The sequence below is a fragment of the Heteronotia binoei genome, chromosome 11 (genome assembly GCF_032191835.1).
Source record: "Heteronotia binoei isolate CCM8104 ecotype False Entrance Well chromosome 11, APGP_CSIRO_Hbin_v1, whole genome shotgun sequence".
NCBI lineage: Eukaryota > Metazoa > Chordata > Lepidosauria > Squamata > Gekkonidae > Heteronotia > Heteronotia binoei.
This window is the reverse complement of record NC_083233.1, coordinates 69,290,141-69,302,743: the sequence shown is the minus strand read 5'-3', so window position 1 is coordinate 69,302,743 and position 12,603 is coordinate 69,290,141. Positions and strand designations below refer to the sequence as shown.

The 12,603-nt window shown below is 44.1% G+C and overlaps 1 protein-coding gene across 7 annotated transcripts in view; it reads left to right on the top strand.

The window, feature by feature from the left end:
• SFSWAP (splicing factor SWAP) overlaps positions 1-12,603 on the top strand; it is a 161,023-nt gene that overhangs the window by 115,579 nt on the left and 32,841 nt on the right. For 5 of the 7 annotated variants that reach the window (XM_060249084.1, XM_060249086.1, XM_060249083.1 and 2 more), the window contains exons 14-16: positions 4,649-4,920; positions 9,319-9,474; positions 11,226-11,345. In XM_060249084.1, the coding sequence (XP_060105067.1) occupies positions 4,649-4,920; positions 9,319-9,474; positions 11,226-11,345 (548 nt within the window). The remainder of the gene's footprint in view (positions 1-4,648; positions 4,921-9,318; positions 9,475-11,225; positions 11,346-12,603) is intronic. The other 2 variants (XM_060249087.1, XM_060249090.1) reach the window with 1 other exon arrangement.

The following is a 12,603-nucleotide window of genomic DNA, read 5'->3' as shown; positions in this document are numbered from 1 at the left end:
TTCCTTTGTACCTTAGTCAGTGTGGACCAAACTAGGTTTTTATACAATCTGCAAGGCAGATCACCATAACTTTTTTTTTTCAGAACAGGAAAGATGTAATTGTATTTGCAGTCATTGATTACAAAAAGAAGAATCATGTAATTAAGCAAAATTGTCTTAACCACTGCTGGGCTAAGTTCCAGATTGGTGTTTCAGGCTATATTTAGATTTCTCTGTTTCTCAGTTATTCCTGGATACATTCATTGGCCCGTATTCCTCAAAGTGGCCCGTATTCCTCAAACCTTTCCTTTCCAAAGTCATCGGTCTTCCCATATCTATTCCAAGTTCTCTTTTCCTCGCAAAGTGGGGAGGGGGGGAATCAAGACACATCCCAACGTTGAACAAAGTTCTTCCTTTAAGCCCCATGAAACCCCTCTGGGCCTAACTAATAAAATATTACTGCCTGGGGGGGGGGCAGTTCCATAAACTTCACTGAGTAAGATTCAAGAGAGTAACTGTGTTGGTCTGAAGCAGCAGATTGAAGTTTTGAGTACAGTGACAACTTTAAGGCCAGCAGAGTTTAATTCTGGGTATAAGCTCTACATTCATGTATCGGAAGTATGCGTGACCGCAAAAGCTTATTCCCAGAATTAAACTTAAAAGGTGCCACTCAAACTTTATTCATTGAGTAAGCTGCTAGTCTTGGTCCCCCTGGAGAAACTCATATATTCTGTTGGTTGCGCTCATATCAGTTGGCATCCTGCTGGCACCTGTAAGACCAACAAAGTTGGTCTATCCTGATGGCTAGATAGATCTAGAGCCTGCAGGTAGCAGCAGTGTAAGTATGTATATGCAACTTAATTCCTTTGTTCAAGGAAGTCTGCCTAGCAGGCTTTTAGACAAAACAATATAAGTGCAATTAGAATACATAAGAAAAAAGAACATTCAGCGCTTTAGGAAGAAGTAAATATTGAATATATAATTATGCAATCTGAAAAGAAACCAAAGTACGGTCTCTGGTTGAGAGGGATTAAACACTGTGCTCTGCTGAGAGGGTGTAATTTCGTTTCATTTTACTTCTGTTTTAGCTTCAGTACTTTGATATTTGTATTTATTTTGGTTCTAACTCCCTCCTTTCTCCGTTTTAGGAGGTAGGGGGAGGAGGAAGGATTTTAAAAGGCAAGAAGTGCCGATCGTGGAGCATCGTTGCCAGACGTTATGAAGCAGTGTTCCCTCTCTAGGGCTTTCATTCTTTATCTTACGCTATCTTAGGTTTTATTTATCTTAATTCCTTTTATCTCAGCTCTAGTGTTTTGCCTTTGCTCCGTTTCATTGAGCCTTTATTCTGGCCTGCTTTTTCTTTTTAATCTGTTTTGTAGGTTCAGTGTTGAAGTCTCCCTTGTCTCTCCTGTGGGGGATAGGCATGGCAGAAGTGGGTGTAAAAACAGTTCATATGGTTTCTCATACTAACTGGCCGTCCTTTTGTCACTTTATTATTCCTTATCAGTCTTTCTTCCTCTTCTCTGCCATTTTCCTTAGTTTGAGGAACTGATAGTACTGCTTCGACTCAGGAGGCATTATATTTTACCATGTTTGCAAGTTCATTCTGATGTATATTCCATAGTTACCTTTTCTGACAGGGATCCAAAAAGAATTCTAGCAGTTGCAAGAAAAAAATATTTTATTGGATAAAAGGAAAGGAATACACAGTTAAAATAGTATATAAAGTTAAATTCATCACTTAAAATTCTTTCAAATTCTTCTGCCGAAACAATAGCTGCATTCGGCAGAATTGTTCTGTATTGAAGCCGCTGTCTCAATTCTGTTATGTTTTCTTGCCGCCCTCCCTCAGTCCTGCTTGCCTTTCCATCCTGTTCTTTTCATCTGAATCCTTCAAGTTCCTTAATTTTAATCCTCCATTCTTAATATGCATCCTTGCCTCTTGTGCTCACTTCGTTCGAAAGGGGCTTCTGAGATGAGAGCGGTTGCATTTAATTCATATAGTAATATGAGAGCCAGTTTGGTGTAGTGGTTAAGTGCGCGGACCCTTATCTGGGAGAACCGGGTTTGATTCCCCACTCCTCCACTTGCACCTGCTGGAATGGCCTTGAGTCAGCCATAGCTCTCGTAGGAGTTGTCCTTGAAAGGGCAGCTGCTGTAAGAGCTCTCTCAGCCCCACCTACCTCTCAGGGTGTCTGTTGTGGGGGGAAGGTAAAAGGAGATTGTGACCGCTCTGAGATTCAGTATAGGGCAGGATATAAGTCCAATATCCTCCTTTTATTTTTTTTATTTTATCTGTTTGTCTGGCAATAAAAAGCCATTGTCACTTAGCTCTGTGAGAGAAGTACATGGAATGAGTTTCTTATTATTCACTTGTTGATATAATCAATCAGGAGGGGACAAACCAGGATAGATCATTTCATAGTTCTCTTTCTTCTAGTAGTTCTTTTACATGAATCATTCTGTTATATGGGTAATATAAGAACAAAATGGGTGGAGTGGAGATTATATAGCAGCACGCCTGGGATTTCTCCACTGCCATGAGAAACCAGGAGGGACTAAGAATACCAAATGAGAAGGTACATCTGTTACACTTGACCACACCAGGGTACAAAATGCCAAATTTCTTGAACACCTGCTTATGTTTAATTGACAGCTGCTTTGTATTTACATTTTTAAGTGTACTGCTGAAAATGTGAAGGGGACAAAAACACATTTTATCATATATATTCAGCAAGAAGCCCTGATTGGCTGTAGCTCCCTGTTGTATATAAACGCTGGGAAATTGAAACAGGCTGCCAAATAATGTGTGAAATGGCCCCTATGCTAATCATTTAGCTTCAAATGAACTGACCCCCCCCCCTTTTATATTTTGTATTCTTAGGACGAATCACTTGTTTAGGGGAAGCAGACCTCTCGCATACCAAATACGTATGACTGCTGTTTATGTCAACACAGCTTTTTCCACTTATATTTTCAACAGGATGATATTGGCAGCACCATGGTGATGTTCAACAAAGCAGGGGAATAGAGCAGCTATTTATCATTAACATTTTCATCAGCCTCACTAATTTTCCCCTCCCAAAACCAAATTATACACCAAGTACCACTTTATGCTTCTGTACTAAGGTTGATAGGTCCCCCCATGACCATTGGTAGGGAATGGGGGTGGGGCAGGGTTGCCAGATCCGATTGGAGAAACTCTAGAGCCTTGGGAGGGCAGGGACCTCAGTGGGATACAAGGCTCTAGAGTCCACCCTCCAAAGCAGCCATTTTCTCCAGGGAAGCTGTAATTCCAGGAGATCCCCAGGTCTTACCTGGAGGCTGGCATCCCTAACATCAGATTATGAGTGCTGGTGTCTGAAAAACTGATATGTACTTCTGAAGATTAAAATTTCTGATACGTACTTCTGAAGATAAAAACCAGCGGCAAATTGGTTTATTAGAAAGCACATCTTGCTGATTTTTTCCCTGTTTAAAAAGCTGTTGTGCATCTCTGAGAAAAACTGCAGTGATTATTCTGACTGCTAATGGATACATAGATAAAAACATTCTATGAGCACAGCAGGCGAGTACAAAAAAAAAAAAAATCAATTCGCCATTTTCCCATCCTTGTACTAGAGCTTTGGAGCAACTTGGTATATTAGCTGCAGAGTTCTGGATGCCAGGGTAAACGGCTAACTGTGTGGTTGTGATATACTCGTACTGTCAGCAGTTACACCAACATCGAATGTGGACCTTTAACTACTGTGTAAGTGGTATTGGGTAGAATGTACAGCTTCCCCATGACACTAGTCTTAACTTCTGCTTAAGTGCTCTCTGGCTGCGAAGGGATACCTTCAGTCTTTTGTTTTAATTGGGAATTTGGAAGTAGTGGTCGCGTTACCGCTTATGGCAAGACTAGTCACAGCAACTTCATAAGTCAAAATAACAGTCTTTCAATGTGAACTCTGTTAGTCACTTTTATTCCCTGATCAGGATAGCCCAGACTAGCCCAATTTTGTAACATCTCAAAAGCTAAGCAGAGTTGGCTCTGATTTGTACTTGGATGGGAGACCACCAAGGAAGTCCAGGGTCTCGATGCAGAGGCAAAAGGAAGAAGGCAGGATAAAGAAAATGGCAAATCACTTCTGAATGTCTCTTGCCTTGAAAACTCTGAGGTCTCTCAAAATCAGTCACGACTTGAAGGCATTTTCTATCATCCAGTCACTATTATATATTCAAAATTGTGTGTTCCATGCTACTATTAGATCTCCAAGCAGTCTGAGGAGAAGGAGAGTCAGTGAACAGTAGTGGTTAGAATGTCAAGCTGAACAAGAGCTGGGTTCAAATCCCCATTCCGCAGTGAAACTCACTGTCTGACCTAAGAACAACCACTTTCTCTCCCTCTAACTTACCACACAGGCTTGTAATGAGTAAGAGAAGACCATTTATTGCTACCCTGAGTTCCTTGGAAGAAAGGCAGGATAAAAGAAAATGTGCTTGATAGAGAGTAGGGCATTAATATTCCCATTTCGCAGATGGGAAACAGGCAGCTGTTAACTTGTCAAAGTCTATCCAGTGAGTGTGTGACGACTGCTGGGATTTTAACCTGAACTTTCTGGGTAGCATTTAAACACACTCTGTAGCCATGAATGCTATGGTTAACACCCAACAATTTAACTTGCAGACTGTCAGTAGCATACCATGTGCTCTGTTGACCAGCGTCAGGACGTTACCAACCTTGGAAATGAGCATATCAGAAAGGCCATCGAGCAAAAACAGAGATCTTCCCAGAGAGGAAGAAAAGGAAAAGAAGAAAAAGAAGCACAAGAAAAGATCCCGGTCGAGATCCCGGTCACCCCCTTCCAAGTATCATTCGTCCTCAAAGTCCAGGTCTAGATCCCATTCAAAAGCCAAGCATTCACTTCCCACCGCATACAGAACTGTCCGGCATTCCAGGTGAGTGCAGCATTGAACTGAAACTATTCTTAAAAACTCTTGTGTTCTCCTTCCGTTCCCCCCACCACCATTTAGCAGGTTTGCATTGGTGACCCACAGAATATACCTGATAAATGTCTGAAGCAAATGTGCATGTTTGTTTTGCTAAACCTGGCTGCAGCTCTGCACAGCATCTCCCTTCAGAGTGTCATAAGCAGAGCATGCCATCTTGCAATTAAATGCTGCCAAGGCAACCCTCAGGAGATGGTATCAGCAGTACAGGTTTTTTCCCCCCCTTTCAGACTTACAGTGTAATACTAAACATTAAGTCTGTGCCAAACATACATCTTTGATTCCATGGAGATGCTGTCAAAATGCCATGTGGAAATACCCTCCGCTTCACAGCTCAAGACGGACGCCAAGGCAAGCTTGGTGTCGAGTTGTTCAAGGCTGTGTCTGTCTCAGCAGGTCTTCCCTGTTCTTGATTAGCCTGTGCATTATGGTTCTGTTAAGTGCCCAGTCTGCCATACACAGCAACTGGTGATCCTCAGCCTGAAAGAGATTCGGCTGTCCTCAACCAGAGCCAGGGCTTTTTCAGACCTGGATCTGACTTGGTGTAACTCTCTGCCAAATACCATCAGGGCCCTGTAGGACTTGATGCAGTTCCACAGGGCCTGTAAGGCAGAGACGTTCTGTCAGCCTTTTGGCTGAGAACAGCAATGGTTTCTGTCATGGCTGGCACCCTCCTCTTCCCCCCCCCCCCATCTTTTTCACTTTGACCTGCTTGCAAGACTCCAACATAGTCCAGAGCAGGGGTGGCCAACGGTAGCTCTCCAGATGTTTTTTGCCTACAACTCCCATCGACCCCAGCCAGCATGGCTGATGGGAGTTGTAGGCAAAAACATCTGGAGAGCTTCCGTTGGCCAGCCCTGGTCCAGAGTAATGTTCTTTCTAAGCTGCAGAAAGAGCTTTGTGAACTACTGGTATTAAAGTTGTGAGCTACTGGCATTAAAGTTGCGAACTACCACATAAATTATTGTGCTCTGAGGCCATTTTTCTTGAGCTTAGGCAAGAATGCGTGAGCTGGAGGCTAAAAATCTGTGAGCTAGCTCACACTAACTCATCTTAGAGGGAACACTGCTCCAGAGCGGGTTCATCTAGAGACTAGTTAATAATATAGGAAAGACTGTTTTATTAATTTTAACACCGTTACATTGAAGTTTTTAAATTCCTGTTGTACATTTCCCAGAGCCCTGTGCATTCGGAGATAGGGTGATTCATAAATCTAAAAAACAAATAAATAAAACTTAGAAACTCTCAGGTAAATTTTTGAATGCGGATGTAGGAAACAGAGAAACACAGAGCTGGAAGAGATCCCAAGGGGTCAGTCTGCTGCACAATGCAGGAAATTCACAGCTATTCCCCCCCCCTGCCCCCCATGATCCCTGCTCTATACCCAGAGGAAGGGGGGAAATCTCCAGGATCCCTGGGCCAATCTAGCCTGGAGCAAAATTCCTTCCTGACCCCAGAGCAGCGATTGGCATTGTCCCAGCCATATAAGAAAGGACCATAAGATCCAAGCAACTGGCTCATCTCTTCCAGTCCTCCTTCCCACAATCTACCCAAATTCATAGTTAGTCGTAGAATCAGCACTGCTATCAGATGGCCATCTAGCCTCTGCTTAAAAACCTCCCAAGGAGGAGAGCCCACCACCTCCCAAGGAAGCTTGTTCCACTGAAGAACTGCTCTGTCAGGAAGTTCTTCCTGTTGCTTAGCCAAAGATATGTATCACTATTCCACCAAGCCCAGCACCATACAAATGCTGTCTTTAGGCGGAGCCTTGTCCTGATTATGCCTTCTGTTTTTCAGGACAGCTAAGTTATTGAGCAGCTGGTGGCTTAGATTTCTGAAAGTGAGGAGGCCAAGAGAGAAATTAAGAACTCTGCCTTGGTTTTGTTTAAGCAGCTGTTAGGACTCGCTTGCCTTCAGAAAGCTTAATAGATGTTTTAAAAGGCAGCAAAGCCATTGAAAGTGTAGTTGCGATGAATGCCACACTGTAGGAGCTCACCTTAAAGTATTACTTAGCATTTCAGATCAGCCAGAAATTCTCAGCAGTGTGGGAATGTGAAGCTCTTGGAACAAAGGGAGCCCCTTAAGGATTCACTGACAAATACCTGGCTGAACCAGGTGTGTTCCTATTAATCACACTGGGACTTTGCTAATATGTGGACCCCAAGTTATCCCTCTAGGGTCAGTTCCTTTTTAATTGTATCAATTGAATAGGTTTGGAGCACTTTTGGCAGAGTTTAGTGCCTCAGATTACTGGTATCTTTAAACCCTTTGGAACAGACTCTAACTGGAAGTGCAAGAATGAGATCATAAGAAGAACCCTGCTGGATCATACCAGCCATCTATCTAGTACAGTATCCTGTCTCACACAGTGGCCAGTCATTTCCTCTAGACGGCCAACAACAGGGCATAGAAGCTGAGACCTTCCCCTGATGTTGCCTCTCGGCTCTGGGATTTACAGGCCTAGTACCTTCGAAGGTAGAGGCTGCCCTCAATCAACATGGCTAGCAGCCACTGATAGACCTCTCCTCCACGAATCTGTCTAATCCCCCTTTTAAAGCTGTTTATTCCTGTGGCCATCACGACATCCTCTGGCAGCCGACTCCACGTTTTATCACTCTCTGTGTAAAGGAAGTATTTCTTTTTGTCCATCCTGAATCCTGGCAGTCGTGGTATCTGGGCCTTGCAGAAAGAGTTCTGAAACATGAAAGCTTATTGCCATCTTCCCATAGATAAGAGCAAAATGGCGTCGGGTTTGCAACTCTGATTTCTCAGCAGCAGCCTGAGCTTCAGAGCACATTAAAATTTGCAAGTATCAGGTGACGTTCCTGCTGTCTGGTTATTGTATCCATGACCCCCCCCCCCCCCAAAAAAAGCAGCTGTCTCCTGCCCATTTCCTTCACCATCCTCCTATGCTCATCCTTTCTTTATTCTCACATGCCGAAATTAGAGGAGCTGTTTAACTGTGTGTGATTGGGGGGGGGGGGGGAGAAAAACCAGGCCTCTTTTGTTCTACTTTCAGCACCTGATTCCGTATATTTCCCCTAAATAGGCTGCAAAAACCCCATGATAAACATGGCATAAAGAAACTCTCCACAGCGCAGTGACTTGCTAGATACAAAGCATCAGACATGGAGGGTTTAATGTGTGACGTTCTAGTTGAGAAGATTCAAATTTCACAGTCAAGTTATCAGTAAATTCAAATAAGGACCATATTAATTGGGGTGCGTGCGTTCTCCTTATTGTCTGTGGAGTAATTTTGGGAGGGGGGGGTGGGAGGAACAGCGGTACCAGTAGATGGGTACCAAAGACGCACTTGCCAATAGAAGTCATTACACAAGTGAGTGATTTAATGATTTTGCTGCAAAATCTGGCAACTGAAACCCACCCGTTCAGAAAGTCCCCATTACATTCGGACCATGTGCTATGGATTACATGAATTCGGGCTGCTTCATAACAAGTACAGGAGGAGAGCGAGCAACAATTGCAGGCTGTAAGTTTGTTTTTCGGTCGAGCCGGAAACTTCATTTCGCATTAATAGTTTCTTCCCCCCCCCCCCTTCCCTTCCCTTTATGTGCTTCAATAATAGATTACTTAGTAAGCCACCTACTTTGTTTACCCAGCTAACGAACTGTGTGCAGTAATTAGCAGAGAGAGGCATCATTAAAGGATTAGTTTCTTAAGATGAGCTGATTGGCATAGGTAAACTTCGTGCGCTCAGGGCGTCTGTTCCAAATTATCAGCGGAGCTGGGCTCAGAACGGTTTTCCCCGTGTTTGGTTGGCAAAGAAGGGAAAAAAAGGGTGTTTGGCAGAATCTCTTTCTGTTCCCCCTGGAGGCCACATCTCCTCATGCAGCTCTGGCTTCTAAAGATGTAGCATGACGCACCGAGTCTTTCAACATAATGGGACTTTTAACAAGAGCCTAGCTGAACAAGATGGTTGGTATTAACTTCACTTAATGGAGTCAGAGAGGCTTTATGAATACCTCATGTGGTCGGCTGCTGTAATAACCCACGAGCTTTATTGTGTTGAGGGGAGGGGAAAAAATCAGCCTTTTATCACTGGAAAACCTAACAGCGGCAGCCCCTCCCCTTTTGAAGACAGCCGAAAAAGATAACACAGCCAAAAAGCCGCTCTATAAAAATACATGGGTAGTTACTCATGAATATTTCAGCCTCTTCTCCTCCTGAATGTTTGGGCCTCTCGTAAGCAGAAACAGTGTCGTGCGTTGCTTCTGTTAAGAGCTGGGGTTAAGGGACACGAGCTTCCTCGGAATCCTGGTTAACCCCCTCCCCCTCAAGTAAAGCCCATTTTGTTCTGAATGTGAAGTGTGTGCCTCCGTATCGCAGACTCCCAGAATCCACAGGGACATTGAGCACGGAGCCGTGGCTGAGCAGCCCATCAGTGGGAGCCGCAGCAGAGCGCGGGAGTTGTCAGGCAGCCTCGACAGCGCAAAGATATGACTGCTGGAGCTCATTTGAGGGAGATCCCGGTAAAACGTCAAGGTGTCTGACTGACCTCCAACTTCTATCCACTGTTTATTTATTTTATTATTATTATTTTCCCTTCATCCTTCTGGGAAAGATCAGACTTGTAAGGGAAGCGGCAGTTTTCCCTGCAGTGCAGTGTGCCGACAGCATTTCTGTGACAGGAACCCTCCCCCCCCCCACCCTTTCCCTTTTCATTTCAGGATAGCTTCTTTTTTTATTTTCCTGAGGGGGAAATAAGATACGCAACTGTTTGCAGAAACGCACCACTCTCAAGACTCGTTTCTCGGGAGAAAGGGGGCCGCTACTTTATGTCACTTTTGAAGGATGTTGCCTTATGCTTTGGCATGACACCTGTGTCTTAAAGGGTCACAGTAACAACATCATCAAAACCATAGCACATACCCCTGTGTTCTTAGAGAAAGATAAAAAGTTTGGGGGGAGGGGGCTGGCTGCGGAGCTTGGATGGTTTTCTCTGAAACCAGGGCATGTTTACCTCAAGCTCTGACGTATCTCTGGGATCACAGCTCCAGCTTTAATTGTTTATTCAGTGGGGTCCCATAGCTACACGCATCATTGTCCTCTCTTCCATTTTTATCCTCACAATAACCCTGTGAGGTAAGTTAGACTGAGAGAGGGGTGTCTGGCCCAAGGCCACCCACCCCGATTTGTCTTTTAAAGGAAATCAGAGAAACGACCTCTAGCACAAACACGAGAAATAGGGAGCATGCCAGCATGATCTGGTATAAACCGTCTGGTGGCAGGGAACCTCACAAGGGGTAAAATTGAAAGTTCAGCCAAAATGGACAGGTGATCAGAGAGAGAGCTAGGGTTTTTGTTCATCCATACTCCCCCTCCCTGATTCTCTTCTCCCCTCTTCCCCCTTTCCCCCAGTGAGCATATTCCATGCTGAAGAGCACTTCTTGCTGTTCCCGTTCTTGGAGCTCTTCTGATTTTCTCAGATCTTTTACAGGGCACAGGTTTTCACTCACAGCCTCTGTAGGCTGAAGAATTCTGGTCATGGGCTTCTAGTCAATTTTAACAGGTTTAAAAGGGCAAGCTAAGACGGTCACTTTCTCCAGTGTGGTGCACAAAAGTTTGGGTGTTGTCAGTTCCCTGAGGGATCCTAAGGTTTTCCAGCACTTTCACTAAGATGATTTTCCTTTCCTTTCCTTCTCCTCCTCTTCACTGTCTCTATCTGCATATGTCAGCTTTGTGTTGTACTGTGCAACTTATAAAATTGGGCTTCTTTGAAGGATGGGTTCCAACATCAGTGGCATTAATTCCAGGAGCCTTCCCCTTTCTCAAGAGGCTGGGTAGATAGTCTTGAGACAGGGTAGGTTCCTTCTGAAAAAGGAAATGCCACCATTAGCGGTACAGATCCGCAGGATCTGGTTCCCTGGCTTTAGTCCCGAAAAGATTTGCATGCGCATGAACTTGCCAGTTCCATCAGCATGTGGATTATCTTCTAAACCACTGTTTAATATCTGAGAGAATCATCAGAATCTGAAATGCATGTTGCTTTGGAATCAAGGGAATTGGGAACTGAAGTTTATGCAGATTGATGATCAAAAATGAAACCCACAGGAAGCTGACAATATCTCCAAAAAAAAAATCTCTTTTTTTTCCTTGTTAAGGAAGAAAAATTGTTTATGGTGTATCGGGACACATTTAAATGGGGCTTGGAGACCGCAAGTACTCCCTGAAATCAAGAACCAGATTGTTCTATCCTGAAGACAACTAAAACTTTTCCCCTTCCTCTTGTTCAGATCTCGCTCTAGATCACCCCGGAGAAGGGCCCACACACCTGAACGGCGTAGAGAAGAAAGGTGTGTCCCAACAGCTTACCGTGTTAGCAACAGTCCAGGAATGAGCAGGAGACGCTCCAGGTATGGACTGAAGTGGGGGGGAACCATCCTATTCTTTTTGGAGAGGTCCTTGGGGGGTTCTTTGTCTTTCTGTAGAATCAGATACACAAATTCAGAAAACGCAGGATCTTGTTTTGCTTGACGTCGTAACACTGAGGCCTAGTTCAGACCCTTAGGAACACACTACAGTTGTACAAATTGAGTGGAAGCACAAGTGGAAATAGTTTGTACACGTCTCCACTTCACCTCTGTGTAGTCAGTAGACTTAGACTCTTCCGCAGAATCCTTCACAGAGCCTGCTATGTTTGAACTTGAGTCCCATTTCTTTTAGCAGGATGCAAGCTGTGTAGGTTTCTGTAGTTCATCTCAAGAAAATTCCAAGACAGATGGGATAAACGCCAAGTTGTGACCAGCAGAGTTCCCTTTACTATGTCTATATTGCAGTTACCCCCGTAGTGTATATCTTCTGTTTCTCTTGAATGTTTCTGTGTCTTGAGGGGGATCTTTGAAGACAGATTTATTGCAACTTAATAAAATTCATGGAAGCTTACATTAGCCTCCGTGCCACAAGGTTCACTTTTGTTTTCCTGCAGCATACTAACACAGCTCCCCTGTGCAGCCTCAAACATGTTTTTCTTCTTAAATAATTATATTTAAATATTTACATTTTTTAAAAGTCTCTGGGTGCAGTTCACTGAGAACTTCTGCATCAGCCTGACTGTAACAAGTTGAGCAATAACCTCATTTTTCTTCCTTCCCTTCCTGAATGCTCGGGTTCTGTTCTTTGATTAAAGGACATGATGGAGTAATCATTGTACTCTCGTCATGGTACTTAGATTGGTTAAAGCAGGCGTTTGCTACACTTGCGATGCATGGCTCTGGGTGTATTGTTTGTACATTAAAATACTTAGAATCATAGAGTTGGAAGGGACCCCCAGGGTCATCTAGTCCAACCCCCTGACTCACAAATACCTCCCCCTGAATTCACAGGATCCTCATTGCTATCAGATGGCCATCTAGCGTCTTCTTAAAAACCTCCAAGGAAGGACAACTTCTATGCCATTTTCCTCATTTAGAAAAAGTATTTACAAGGTAGTTTCACCCTGAACTGGATGACCCAGGATAGCCAGGTGTCATCAGATCTCAGGAGCTAAGCAGAGCTGGCCCTGGTTAGTAGTAGGATGGGAGACGAGGCAGGATGTCCAGGGTCACTGCACAGAGCCAGGCAACGGCAAACCACCTCTTGCCTTGAAAGCCCTATGAGGCCACTGTAAGTCAG